This window comes from Triturus cristatus, chromosome 5_2, assembly GCF_964204655.1.
Source record: "Triturus cristatus chromosome 5_2, aTriCri1.1, whole genome shotgun sequence".
NCBI classification, from domain to species: domain Eukaryota; kingdom Metazoa; phylum Chordata; class Amphibia; order Caudata; family Salamandridae; genus Triturus; species Triturus cristatus.
In genome coordinates, this window is record NC_140588.1 from 450468245 (window position 1) to 450483954 (window position 15710).

Below are 15710 nucleotides of genomic sequence, written 5' to 3' on the forward strand. Positions count from 1 at the left end.
CCCATTTCCCTCCTGCGAGAAAGATAAAGTGCATATGCAAAAGGAGAGAAGAACTAGCGCTGTAGCGTGTGCTATGAATTGATGCACTCAATTATCTGTATCATTTTTGTATTATGAGGGCTCCTCTTATAAGGTCTAAGACTGCAATGCAGATATCAAAGGAGTAGAGCGACTGTAAGTGACTAAAACTTTCTTTATAAGAACAAGGGCAGCACGGCCTCAGTATCAGAAGCAAAAACATGGATCTCAATTTTTTTTACAATGCCCAGAACAAAACTAAGTGTAGGGTAGATTGTTTTGCCATGTTATTACATGGGCTGGGCGGAAGGTAGTTGTATCAACCACCTTGATTAGGAAAGGCTACCAAAAAGTGCAGCATGCTTAAGTGAAATCTGGTTAGATAAAATCTGTGTTGAGGCTGCAGAAAAAGATATAAGTATTGTTGCATTTGCTTAGTGGGAACACTATAATTGCCCATGTTCGAGACTCTTTGCAGGTTTATTTGCTGGTTGTGGCATGCACTGTACATTGAACCATATAAGGGCTTTATAAGAGACTTTGCTTGAGGTGGGATATTACCGGGGTAATTGAAGAATTCTATTGCACCCAGTTCGCTGAATGCACGTTTCAGATAACCGAGTGAGGGGACCCTGTCAGTGTTGGCCAAGGAAATACAATCCATGATAATGGAGCTTGTAAAATCCAGCTCCAGTATTTCACCCATAATAACAAAGGGGCAAGTCTAATGCGCTACGTGATATTCTCAAGGCCTAGTTCCGAGTGCCAAAGAGATATTGATGCACTTTTAGGGACCATCAAAAGCTCTCTAATAAAATTCTTTACCACTACTTGGAGTTTTCCACAATTGCTGAAACCCCACACTCCAGACCCATAAGTAGTGATTGAGAGGCATTTAGTTTTATAGAGAGTGACCATTTCTTTAATAGGCTTGTGCTCTAATTTTGCTGCAAAACAGAATAGTGCCTCCATGGCTCTAGTCGATTGCTGTGCCCTAAGGGTCAGCAGGGGGTCCCATGATAACTGGGTGTTAAAAAGATTCCATAGGTAAGAAAAATCCTGAACTTTCTCAACCTGATTGCCCTCGATCTTGACTTAGTTAACTTGGGGCCACACACCATAACAAGCACATTTTTGTGGTTCACTTTTAAGTCTAGAGAAGACATAAAGTCTACATAGGCATCTATGGATCTCTCCAGGTTCATGGCTGTCCTTGTAAGAAGGACAGAGTCATCGGCATAAAGTAATGTTGTGACAAAGTTTTGACCAGATTTTGGGTAGTCTAGACCTTTTTTCAATAGATGGGCCTCTAAGCCATTTATATGAATGAGAAATAAAAAGGCCAATTTACAGCTATGGCAAACCCCCATCGTCGAGACAATTGGTTCTGTTCTCTCACAATCGTTGCCATAATGTATTTTCCTCGCGCTATTACAGTGTAGCCTGCGCAACAGGACAACAAGGGGTTACTCCACCCCCATCTCTCCCATCATATTCCACAGTCTGTCACAACTGACAGTATCAAATGCACTAGATAGATCCATGAGGGCCAGATGTAAGGACCACTTCATGGACCTGGTGTATATACTGACTAGCCGTGACAGGTTCAGACAATGTTCTGTTGTGCCCATTCCCCGTCTAAAACTGTATTGGGTTTTAGAAAGCACATTGTTTGTAAAGGCCCACTCTTCTAGGCTGGATCATTCCTATCCCCTTTCCTGAAGATAGGGACCACTATAGAGACTTTCCATGAGACAGGGATGGGACGTGTGATAGAAGCCCTAAAGGTATTTATCAGAAAAGGTGCCCAGTGGTTGGGGTTATCCTTGAACAGGTCTAGGGGGACCTTGTCTGGTCACTTTGAGGCAGATACCTTCAGATATGGCTACCTCCACCTCTTTAACAGAATTGATTGACTAAACTACAGAGCTTGTTCTCTATCTTTAATCAAAGTGACATACCTATGAACAGGATTTAAGGGTCTGTTTAGGGGATTAAAAATATAACAAGGGGAGATTGAGACCCCCAGAATTGTCAACTGTCAAGCAGCCAATAGGGCTATGTGAGAAGGAGAAGCTCTGCAAGACTTCTGCCTGTTCCCAGGACTGTGCGCCAAGGCCTGCTAGTCTCCCTGTCGGCTGAGGGGACATCACCCACCCAGGGAATTCAAGACCACCTGCCATGAGTCTGGCACCCCACACATCAAACCTAGTATTGAAGAGGCTATAAATATGTCCTGGAACATCAATTTGCAACATTATTTCAATTAATTTTATTTAGCAAAAGTTTATCCATTATTTACAAAATTAAAACCCCTCAACTCTCTAATATTTAGATCCTAAGGGGAACAGGAGTTAGCACATGTGCATCTCAACTAACAACAAAACACCCCATTGAAATATTTTAGAATGTAATACCATGCACACACATATATGTCAGTCTTCTGCTTTTTAAAATACATGTCCTTTCATAATCCAGAGTCATTACAATTTGTAAAGTACATTGTTTCAGTATATAACATCAGAATGCACCTTGATGTTTAGGTCTCTGATTGTCAAAAATACATGAGGGCCTATTCAGGACAATATAGATTTACTCATGAATTCCACCCCCATCACCTTTTGAAGCACTAAATCCAGCCAGAGTATTGACTAAAAATAGTGGTCCTCTCAGATGAAGATGCTCAATGTGGGAAATACAGAAAACACCTATTGAATCAGTCTGTCATCTCATATGCAGCAGAACTAGACACGACAAACAGCGGATTCTGTCTGCGTCTATTCTCCAGGGAGGATTTCACAGTAGGCCTGTAAATTTGATACTTGAAATCAAAGGCACGGCAACCACTTGACTACATATAAGTTTTAAGAACAGTCAAGTACCATAACATGGCTCTTAACAGTTTTTAGGCAGGCACAGTTTCACCAGAGATGGCCCAATACAAGAGAAGTTTAAAGTGTGCATACTCATTTTTATCCTTGAACAAATCTAGAAAAATCTTTTAACTGTTTTTTTGCGAGAGCCAAATGCAAAGAAAATGCAAATTGAGTTGCCTAATTTTATATTCTTGGCTGGCTTTGAAAAAAAAATCAAAATGAAGCCTTCCTACCTTCAGTCTCTGAGGACTGTGCCACCTGCTAGGAAGTGTGGACTCAGAAAAGGTGGTGCTTATGATGGACTGGACATGTGGTGCTCTAAGGGCAGATGAGGTCAGCCTCTTCTGTAGACATACGCTTTCAGCATCAGAAGCTGCCTGGTTGTGTCTGTTCAGTAGATTATGATTGACAGGGGAGAGGGAGGATCCGTTTTGAGAAAATCTGTGTGACCTCTCTCTTTCCTGTGCTTATTTTTAGATCAGAATGGTCACAGATAATAAAAGGCAATTGCACAGCTGATGACCCCTCTAGATCAATGGAGCGATGTGGGGTGTCTCGAAATAGAACATGGTACCCTACAGGGCTCTTATATTCAAGCTTGAGGTTTGAACTAGGTTTCTAAGGTTCGGCTTGGATTTAAAGAGGAGTAAATCATAAAGTAAACAGAGATAATGTAACAATAGCCTGGCAGTAGCATCAACCCAACCTTCTATAGAGTCGCAATCTGTTTTTATTCCGTTCATATTATCACTTTTGATTCATTAGATCCTGTCATCAGTAGACTCCTAAAGTGTGAGGGATTCTGAGAACAATTCACTCATTGATGCTTAGTGTCTGGCCCTGGAGCTGTAGATTATGTTGTGTCACTTGCTGAGTTCTTAGGCCTCCTGAGTTTGAGATTGTTTTCTGACCATCATGTATTGATGTTACAAGCGTGCATCGCTTTTTTGAAGATTGTTGTATGTTTCATATTGATTCGGCTTAATTTCTTTAGGGGACTCGGTCTCCCTGTTCCAATATTATATTTCTATATCATGGTCTTAGGAGTGATTTATTTGAATCTCATCACTAATTTGTAATAAACACCCTTGATCTTGGCTACCGATTTCTGGTCCTCATTGTGTGGCCAAGTTGGTTGCATTGTTAATTGAATGGATAAAGAATGAGCACCCTAACAACTCCTACCCCTCAGTGCGATAAAAAAAAGGTCCATCGGAGGACCAAGAGTAAAGTTCTGAGCACTGAGATAGAAAGTAAATAAATATTAAAGTAAAGCTATGCCGGCCAGAATATGCTGGATCACTAACACACTTAACAGGACAACTGGAAGATGTAACAACGTCTTACATCTGCCATCCCCGAGGTGCTGGTGAACTTAAAGGTTAAATGGAAAGATAAAACAACGTCTTATGTCTGCCATCAGTGACATGCTTGAGAACTTAAAAGTACAACTGGAAGATGAAACAATGTCCTCCATCTGCCATAAAATATGCTCTAACCAGGCACTCAGCCCATCGAAGTATTTCCATGGAGGAATTTCTTCCATGGAAGCAGGCTGAGCTGGTGTTACAATTGCTAGTCTATTGCCCCCAGCACCCACTGTATCTTTACACTGTCAGCCAGGATTCTGCCACCCTTAAATATGGCATACTGCACAAAACAGAGGATTCGTGGCCAGCCATGATGTAACGATACCCTTCAGTAATTACAGCTTACCGCTGTAAAACAGCGCTCTTGAGGTAACATAAGGCGACTGCCTTCACTTGCATTAAGGACTTGACTTATCATCAGGTGACTTCTTGAAATACACACTGTGATGTTGAAAGCAAATACAATATCTAAAACAAAGTGAAGAGCTTTTTGGCTGGGTTACAGATATACAACAGAGGTCTCCACCAAAAATGTACAGGAAATGACTTTACTGACCATTAAGGAGCATTCTTTCATACGAGGCTTCCTGCTTTCAAACAGGAAAGCTCAATGCCGTTGCATAACAACTTAGTACAAGATGTATTCATGAAGATATTTCTGGTGGCTACAATTTAGGATGTCAGCTGAGAGCTTGCTTGATCTTGGGTGTGCAGTGTCCGTCGTTTAAAAAATTAGCTGTATTTGTCGTCTGCAAACTTAGAGCTGCAATATTTCCAAAGAGACTTTAATTAATTATACAGAATTCATGTGCCCAGACTGCAGTCAACACCCCACACTAAGGGCCTTATTTATGAGGAATTGGCGTAGCGCAGTGCCTCAAGTCTTCTTGCTGCGCTGCCCAATGCCAATCTGAAAGGGCAGGAATGCACCGTATTTATCAAATACAGTGCATTCCTGTCCTTTCCCTCTGCGCTTGCGCACAGATTGCTGCCTAGCGCCAACGTAGGCACCCTGCACACAAACAATCCTGAAATGCGTTTTCCTCTTTCTGTGTGTGCTGCAGCACACAGGGAAAGAGGAGAAAACGAGGAGAAATACAAATATTTCTCCTCATTTGCCTGCTCTGTGGAGGCATAAGGTTTTGGCGCTGCCCCAGTTTTGCATGATTAAGTAAATGTGGGGCAGCATCAAAATCCATGGGTGTTGCTTTGGAAAACCCACCTCAATGCCAATGGAACGCCTCCTTGACACAGAGTAAGGCAAGTCAGCGACTTGCACTGTTTTGTCTTACGCCATAGCAATGCGGCCATGCAAAGCAGCGCAGAGTGGCTTTGCGCCACCTCATAGATATAATAGAGAGGCTTCCGCCGCCAGAGCATCAAAAGAAAGTAATGCTCCAGAGGCACAAACCTATCATAAATAAACCCCTAAGTGTAGCAGTTGATTTCCCTAGAGCAGGTAATTTTTCGTTTTCAATACAACTCATCAGTAGATCGATTTGTTAATGTGCAAAGAAATTGGGAGAAATGGAAATGGGAATTGACAAAACAAGTGATAGATGGTACTCACAACAAAATCGTAATCCTAGTGTTAATGATTGCATCCTCATTATCCATGGCATGGTTGTTCTTTTTCCTATGAAGGCTTTGTGTTGCTTTGGCGAGGGATCAGTGGCTTTGACAACAAATAAACATTACCCCAAACATGACTAAATAGTGATTCATACATTTCTACTGCGGTGATGCTCTCAGTACACAGGGTCTGATTTAGAATTTGTCATGGCAAGGTTCTCGTCACAGGCATGACGCATGTCCTCTCTGCCTTATTACAAATTCATGATATGCTATGGCACTTATAATAAGGCAGTCGGGATATCCGCCCTGTGTGATGAATCACCGTCCGCCAAAGTTTAAATGAGGCCTGCGGCCCTAGAATCATTATACCAGGAGATGATGTTGTGTTTTTCAGTGAATATTCTTTTTGCCTTGTTTTTTAATTGACTCCCCTTTTTCCCCCGAAAGGTTATAAAATGGCACCTGGTACCACAGTGGAGAAGAAATCTGAAGATGAGAAATCTTCTGCCAAGTGAGTGTGAAAATAAAATGTGGGAAGGCCATTTGTAAAAAAAAAAAAAAGGCCGCTCGGGCTAATATAACATTGTGGTCAAGGCTTATTCAGCACCAACGAATGGGTGGTTGGTGGTCATAAAGAGGTGGCTAACAACACTAGAGCTGAAAGTGCACATTGCGTACTTAAGGGTACACAGGTATTTTCACCAGACTGATGATTGATCAATCACTCTAGACAGTGGGTGAACTATGGCTACAAAGGGCACAGTGCATGGACTTTGAAGCTGGAGGTAGTGGAAGTGACATCATGAACTATTTGCCCCCCAGTGACATCACAGGGTTGGCTCCTTGCCCCTGCACTTGCCCCTCAACATCCTCTGCTTCTGTGGCGCTAGACCGAAAACCCTAGAATTGAAACTTCTTAAAGCACTACTTACTTTCGTTTGTTTCCTGCTGTTGCCTTCATGATCCCTGAAACTGTTGGTAGCAAGGGCAGAGCCAAGGGTAGCAAAGGGCAAACAGGGGAGCGCTTCCCTTAACTACCCCTAATTGACGTCCATCATACGATGATGCTATGCAAAAACTGTACTACTTATTGGTCTGAACAACTGAATTCTCGTTTCCACAAATCTCGTTTACAAGAGCAAGTGTATTCCATAATATTAAAATGCAATTTATAACTAGAAAGAAAACTGTATTTTGAAACCAGGAAAATGCAGCCTTCATAGTGTGCCTCTAGATTCCTAGAAGTAAATCCCCTGCGGCCATCTGCTGCAGCCTGCTCCAATCTTCAAAGGATATGTTATATTACCGAGTTGTTGTCGCCAGTGGTTAATTTGTATAAAGTAAATACCAGGGCCGAACGTATTTCTCGTGCCATCCAATGCCCCAGTTAGGTCTGCCATATGGCAGTTCCAGGCCGTACTTCTAACCATCACACGGATACAGGTGCGACATTTTGCTCAATTTCAGGCCACCAAGAGTTGCAAGAATGGATCGGGTGTACTAGTTCGTTATGTTTTCTAACTATATGGAATCATGAAGCACTTTGTCGGTCTTTTAAAAAAGTCAGACAGCATCACCAAGTGGTGGACTGTCATAATAAATTGCTGGTGTTTGTATTCGGCTGAGCACCAGCAAGCACTGGCACAAATTAAACACTGGTAGCACACAAAATTGCAACCTTTGTTGCATCATATTGCCTTTTCATGATCCAGAAGGTTGATTTGGGATGTTAAATTATATGTTGTGTGTTTGAGTCTGCATGGTTTGTTGTTGCGGTGTGATGAAAGTGTTCCCTATGTAGGAGCATATTTAATATTTGCTTGTTTTTTGTATAGATCTTATTTGAAAATGCTATCATTTCTAAGCACAATAATGAATAAGTGTTACCCTTAATCCAATTGATGGTACTCAATTTAGCAATCTAATGGAAGATTGGGTTTGCTTTTCCAGGATTAAAATCTGAAGCCTGCTAATTGATTGATTTTGATAGATTTTGATTTATAGACCGCACTATGCCCTATGGCATGAAGGCACTGCCATCAGAAAGGAGCAATCCACAGGCGGAGAACGTAAGGGAGGGAATCCAACCAAGTCTTTAAATTCCTGTGGAAAGCCTTGTGATCAGTTAGACTAGCAATGTGGATAGGCAAGGTATTCTACAATTTAACAGTTGCTACTGGGAAGGTGCGGCCATCCCATCTAACCTCAGGGAAAGCGATCCGTGTTGGTGCAGGGCCCGATGGACCATGCTTAAAGCTTTAACTATCACCCGCTTACTCACAAGAAGCCAGTGAAGAGAGTGCAAGCCCTCCCTCACTGACTGCCACTGTGGAACGTTCAGTGTCAGACTTGCAGCCGCATTTTGAATAATCTGGAGTTTATTAAGTGAGTTTTATAAATATTCAAGTAGAGTGCATTGCAGTAGTCTGGGTGAGAGGTGGTAAGTGCAATGACCACTGCAACTCTGTGTTCCACAGGAATAAAAGGAAGAATATTTCTCAAAATTTTGATATGATGGAAAAAGCAAGCACTTGTTTTCTTATTGACCTGAGAATCACAAGTGAGTGCATTATCAAAGATTATTCCAAGGTTTTTAACAGAGGCAAAAGGAAAGGGTAAGGGGCCACAAGAAACTGGCCACCACAGCTCCGACCATACTGAAAGCTGAGCCCCAAAAACCAAATCACTGCAAATGCTAACATTGAGAATTTAAATCAATGAACCGTCTTGCTGACCATACATGTGCAGTAATTGCTGGCCCTGGCCAGGAAGGTGACTCATGGGATCACAGTTTACACCTCCTTCAGCTCTACAACGTGGAGCAAACTCCTGGAAATATGTGATTTTTTACATCCAAGAAGTTGGCTATTTATTTGTACAAACAATCATTGCGCCAAGCCATGCTGTAACAACAGTACCAAGCCATTTGAGTGGTAATAGATTTGTTTAAGGAAGTATACATAATGGTTATCATTGAGAAACAAAAAATGCTGGCAAGACCAACAAAAAAATAAGAATTAACAAAGCTAATAAGTCCCGCCTCTGGGACCCTGTGATAGAAGTCCTCCCTTGTTTTGTAAACAGACTAGGGTGCAGGGAGAGAGGGTTTTTAGCTATGGATGAAGGGGAAAGTCATCTTGTGGCCTTGTGCAACCTTTATTAGGTGTTCATGACTCATACCTGGGAATTCTAACATGAAATGTATTTTTGTAATGGCTCGTGGGGCTTAAGCATTTGGCCTACCAAACACTTGAGAAAACTGCTATTGACTGCTTCATGGTATTCCTTTGTTGCCCATTCTATTTATATATATATTCATATAAATATTTATATATTTAATTGCTTTATATAGTACTTTTGTACTGTGTAGAATAAGGGAGCTTTACAATACAACACAAACAATTACAATATTGTTTTATATAAAATTATGAAATCTGTATGTACAAGTAGATTTTAAATAAATGAAAGTAAGGTAACGTGCAATGAAAGTTACATTGTCAGGGAGAGAAAGAGCGAAAGAGGAAAACAAGAAAAGAGGGGATCTAGCTAAAACGACCTAACAACAAGCAACTAAAGAACTGTGTGTAATCAATGAAATTGGGTGGAGGGATGAACGGCGGGGAAGGAAGATGGGGCTAGAGAAAACCAGGGCTAATGAAGTGACATCAAGGAGGAGGCAAATTGCAGAAGAACAATCAGATCATAACACGAGGTTGGATGGTAGCGGAATCAAGAGCCAGAGGAAGCAGAGAAGGAAAGTGCAAGAGAACTTGAGACAAGTAACATGGGGTTAGGTAGGGATATGGACTCGAATCAAAGCTGAGGAGAGCCCAGGGGGCAGGACGGTGCAAGGTACATGGGGTGGAACTGAGGGGAAGAGACAGTTTATTCCATAGATGGGGCAAGATGCTCTCGCAATCATGAGCAGACTTGAGGAAGAAACAGCATATGAAAGTTAGGCAAAGAAATAGACAGTAAGTGAGAGTAGGAACTTAAGAAGAGACTAGAAGATGGAACTAGGAGGGGAGAGCAGTATTCATGGAGGTTATTGAAGAGATATGTCAAAGACACATATGGGCGGAGTTCTGCTATGCGGAGCGGAATTTTACACCCAATCCTACGCATATTGGGCTTTTGGATTCAATGCCGTTTGAAGAGGTGCATTTTTAGATGTTGATGGAATAATAAGAGGCTGGGTTTAGCCCTGAGGTCAGCACAGAAAGACTTCCACAGAAAAATAGCAGCTCCTACAGCTTCAGCTGGTGTATGCCGCTGAAAAGGAGCTGGTGTTGGTCCAAGGGTAGCCGAGCTGCATATAAATGCTTCTTCGTCCGGTCACCACCTCGTCCACTACTTATGGGCATTCTGACTGCGACCATGCCTGCACTAGTTCTTACTGTGGAATGGGTCACCAGTCGCCTGGATAGCTAGGTAGTCACTACACCCTCTTCGTGGAACTGAATCTTCATTGTTGAGCTTCTACGACAATTAAGATGTTCAATACAACACCAGCACACACCCACCAAACTGCCACAGGTAGCATCACCAAAATGTGGTTTCCTTCTCTGGCAGTATAGGTGGGAGCACTGGCAGGGGGAGCCAGGGAAGGATCAACAAAGACTTTGCATCTGCACGACGTGTTACAAGTTTATATCCACAGCTGCACAAGCAACCCTGCTTGAACAAGAAATATTACTTTTTTTAAATACATTTTTATTGAATTTTCAAAAATAAATGCAACAACCAAAGAATGAGATAAAAATAGCAGCATTGCATTACAGTGTAGTAACACAAAGAATAAATTGTATAACGACATTGTACATGACAAGGTGTCCAAGGTTGTCATATCGGGCTCCGCACATTCTCATGAGGCATCTCCGTACTCCATTGTTACAAGCGAGATAACCAAATGTACAGAATAATGACAATGACATATTTAGTAAACTTAATACAAATCGGTCCTTAGGTGTCTACAGATTCAGTGGGTGCAGGCAGTTCTTGTGTGGGGACATTGCTACTTTCTTGTACATTTAACAGGTAAGTTTGAAACGGTTGCCAGATATCGACAGGTCTAGAGGCCGGTGGCTGCAACTGTGCATATGTGTCGCTCGTGGTATTACAGTATGTCATACTATGAAGCCATGCATTGAGTGTGGGGGGGCTGAATGCAGGCCCACTTAAGAGCTACTTCACGCTTAGCTATCAGTAGCGCTATAGCAATAAATTGGCGCTGGGATTTGGGAAGGTTGTGAACATACCCCAACATTGCCAATAAGGGTGACGGCGCAATCTCGACCCCCACCATCTTAGATAGTTCCCCAAATATCGATCTCCAATGATTCTCTATTCTAATGCAAGTCCACGTCATATGTGCAAAGTCAGCAACCGGAGAGCGACATTTCGGACACACGTCCGGACGAGGGGAGTCCATATGATGCAGTTTACTAGGGTTCACATACACCTGCCACAGAAATGTAAAATGCAACAATTTATGCCGGTGATTCGGGGACAACAAGATGTACGACTTGACACGCAGACATAAAGTACATACTCTGACTACATAAACCTCACATTTGATCAGAGCCATGGCTATCTCGTTTCCATTCCCCCTGTGAAGATACATCTAACAAACGTAGAAAAATACAAACTTACTAAAAGCGTCATTGTTTGAAATTATCCTCCCTTCCGGGTTTTTAATTTTGGGTTTGAGTAAGGGATAATCGATGCACACTTTTCAATTGATCCCTTGTTTGATCCTTGACATTTCACCTTTTGCGGTCACTCCCTTCAAACCCTTTAGTTCCCAGTGGAATAATAGATATTTCCAGACGCCACTAGTAGCTACACTGTTTTTTCTTTACTAGTTATTACTCAAACTGATTTTCAAAACATGGTGCAGAAGAGAAATAAAAATTAGAAACTTTGATTTACTTTGTATATCCAGATTAGGCAATGTGAAGAAAAATGCAACTGCAGCAAGTCTGCCCCTCACTAGAAGTTAACGATCACACTGTGCAAAATCGCAAAGGCTGAAGTCTGGTGGCTTCGGGGCTGGAAGGGGGGGAAACGGGGGGGGGGGGGGGGGGAGCTGGGTGCTAATGCACCTGCTCCAAGGATCTTAGTTTGACATCATGGTCACAGGCTTGTATCCCAGTGGGTCCACCCAGCGTTTCATCCTCGTAGGTCAATAAAATGTGTACCGTTGAGTCGAGTAACAATGAGCATCTGTTACTTCAGAACCAAGATACCCTTCAGAGCGAACGTGTTTTCACAAGTACACTTTATGTTGATGATAAATGCGTACATTTATGAAACTGTAGCCCGACATTCTTCAGCTATGTCTCTCTGCACCCCTTGCACTGCCACGGTAAAACTAGTCTTCAGAAACTGGACGTATCTGCCTTCTAAATGTTGCTAAAATACAGACGACACTGCCCTTTTCAGATCCTGGCGGGTCACGCCCTCCATAGTACCAGTTGCAGCGCGAGGCTTAATAACAATCGAGCCTTGATCGTCCTTGCACGCCGCCTTTCTTTGTCACGGATCTGCCATAGAACCTGTTTGCAAGAGGAGTCCCTCAAGGGCTCGTGAGCATCGTTTCCACCGGGGTTCCTTCCGCAGATCAAATGTAACGAGCATTGGCAAAGCCGATCGGTGTGGCTTAAATATGCAAATACATGCAAACACAACACAGCATGCCCAAATGAGAAAATGTCCTCCACCCCTGTATTCTTTCTGCCCACCTGCCTCTCATCGTGACCCCACTGGGATATGCTCTTCAGGTGTTTATATTCTCTTGACCCCCTGATTCTGCTGGGCCAGAAGTAACCCGAGGCTTATCCCACTCAGCTTGACTCGGTAGTGACTTCTGTCCCCTTTCCCAGTGCTTAATTTGTAAAAAGCTAAGTGCCAGGTCCCTCATAAGCAGGCCTTTGCAGATTTCACCACCCATTGCCCCTGCCAGCGCTGCCAACGACTGTACATACACAACTACTAATCATCAAATTCCTACAAGTGTGACAATTCAGACTTTTCCAGGCTCCCTGAGCTACAAGAATGGCTCAGGAGGCAGGTATTAGTCATTTTTAATGTACCTTGAATTAATGAACAACTGTTTTTTTGCTCATCTCTAAATTACTCAAACAGCCCCACCATGTGACAGGCTGTCATAAGTGCTGGTGTTAATAATTGAGTGCAGCTGCTGAGCACCGGAAACCACCGGCACAAATTAAGCACTGTCATTACCAGGTTATGGAGAAACCACTATGGGCACCTGATATGGAGTAGAAGGGCATATGGGGTTTTATCTGGGTCGAGGTGTCTTCAGTCTCCCATATCTTGGACTCAGCACATTCCCCACAATTTGTGGTTTGAGACTGAATTATATGGGTATTAAGTCAGGACCTTGTGTTGTATGAATAGTGTGCTGACTCAATGTCCTCCGTAAGTATGCATTGCAAATCGCTCAAGAGGGTGGTTCTCAGTGGTGGCTCCTCCATTGTAGCAGAGAAGCAAAACATGAAAAAATAAAATGATACCAAAAACAGGTTTATTATCATTTTATTTTTCTTTGCAGAGCTGAGTCCTAGGGGCAGGGCTAACGTGATGACTCATGGAGGAGTTATGGGCACTGCTACAAGTGTGCATGTGAGTTTGGCCGGCCGTCTTAGTACAGCCAAACCGACATGCACACTGAGATGTTTCCAACCTGAACTACGTTGCTGGGTTTGAGAGAGCAGGCGCAGGCTCCCAGTCTCTCTGGGAGCGCAAATCCAGGCCACTAAGGCCAATCCATGCCAGCAGCATGAGAGCAGTGCCTGGATTGGCTGTAGGTGAGTTTAGGAGAATCAGCCTGTGCGGCAGTGGAGCGAGAGGAGCAGAAAGCGGCGATGCGGTGGGCAGCAGGTCATTTCTTTTATGTTTCTTATATTTTGTGTTGTTATTGTCGACATCTGGGCCCCCTGCTACCCCGCCACTTTTCCCTGACACCAGCCGCTACTGGTGGTCCTCTGCATCATTGGTTGATGGCAGCTTTTCGTTCCTGCCAGAGGATCAGCATCTGGTCCCTTCATTTCTGAGACCCCTCAGCAGTACAGTTCAATCCACATTGAGCCTGGAAACCTGTCCTGGAACAGCACCTGTTTAAAACCGGCTTACTCTGTGGCTCTGCAGCCCCAGCTGAAAGGAGGGCGATGGGCCTGGGTATCTTGTGTTGCTGAGACTGGATCCGGAAGAAACACTTTGTGACTGCTCAATTGGAATTTTCCATTTTTATTTAGATGCTATTTTATAATCACCGGACATGAATAGATACAGACAATGCACATCCTTTCTTTGGTATCGTAGATCCACTTCAAAGCTATATTTGTCTCCAAATGTAGCCGGCAAAACTGCCAGAGATTTTAAAGCTTACTATTTTTGGTTTAATGAGGTGTCATTAATTACAAGCATTCTTCGTGTTGGCAAGTAAGTTCTTCAAGCAAAATGAATGAACGGGCATTTGCCGTTTGTATGCCTTTAATTTTCCATTCTTGTTCATTTTTTATTATTGCGTGATTTGGCCATAGTATAAAGAAGGCACTGACTGCGAACACGTTAAACATAGCCGTGGGCGTGCGTTTACGCCTTAGCTTCATTGCAGTCTATGATCACAAATTGCATAATATTTTTGCCTTGCTCAATATTCTCTGCTTAAGTAAATGATTTAATCTTTTTATTCTTGTGCCAGTAGTTTAACAAAAGCCTTACATCAGTCATCCGGGGTGTGTGTGAGCACACCCTAAATTATCAGTCTGGTCTACCTTGCTAGAGGCTAACCACCTCTGCATAAAAATGTGCCGCTTCAACACACGCTCTGCCCATGAGAACAACCTAGTTTAGAGAGTTCAGTCACCGTCCTGGATGATCTGATCATTCCTGGATTTAAATCATTTCACAAAACCAGAGACTTCCAAAAAGAGGTGTAGATCTAATCTATTCTGCAGATTGCTTGAATGCACGTTCTACAATATATCTGAGGAGTCCCTTCATCACAGCGGGGGTATATCATCCCCCAGGTGAAGATCCCACCTTCGTGGAAAAGATCCTCAGGAAGGCCTTGTATCTGAAGACCAAAGCTCTGAAACTCTTACTGGCTGGTTACCTCAACATCTGGAATGTTCAGCCTGACTCTGAACCAGCACCAGACCTCATTGGAACCAAGACGCCATGGGATTCAGGCAGATCGCTAGTGGATTTATGTATTCGGCAGTTCACACTTTAGTTTTCATGCTCATGTTCCATATCAAAACAACAAACCTTGTGGTGCAACCTCATATATGGTTGAATCTTTCACTTTTCACCATCTCTCACACATGTTCTACCAACTTACCAAAACCCAAGCAACTCCATGCGGAAGCTCAACCGAAAATTAAAGAAGGAGAATTTATAAGGACCATACAACTCATTAATGAGTGGGCTGCAAAACACATCTTGCCATCAGGTCCTGCTGAGAAGATTGCAACAATCTATTAACATGCAAGTGTTTTATCGGGAAGACATCTTAACCTAGAAAGTCTGTGGTGCAAATAATTTTCCAAGGAGGATAGTGGCACACTGCAAGAGGCACAGGACAGTCTATCGCAATGCCATGAAATGTGCCCAAAAAGCCTACTACGTAAAGTCTCCTTGAGGCACTGACCGAAGCAAAACAAGTCTTCACCATCTATCAGGAAATTATCAGCTGGAAACTCTCAATGACTTCTTCCTGCGCCTTCACAAATTCTTTGACTTCACAACATCTAGGATTCATACTCATTCATCCACGAACCAGCAATGAACAGTTACTATGCCCTTCCTTCTAGAACCTTCATCTTTTCCTTCAAACTGATGG

At 42.8% G+C, this 15710-nt stretch overlaps 1 protein-coding gene across 2 annotated transcripts in view; it reads left to right on the forward strand.

Annotated features, from left to right (window-relative positions):
• The window catches only part of UPP1 (uridine phosphorylase 1), a 99128-nt gene that overhangs the window by 15353 nt on the left and 68065 nt on the right, over nucleotides 1-15710 (forward strand). For both annotated transcript variants that reach the window (XM_085607400.1, XM_085607401.1), the window contains exon 2: nucleotides 6287-6350. In XM_085607400.1, the coding sequence (XP_085463526.1) occupies nucleotides 6295-6350 (56 nt within the window). In that variant the 5' untranslated portion in view covers nucleotides 6287-6294. The remainder of the gene's footprint in view (nucleotides 1-6286; nucleotides 6351-15710) is intronic.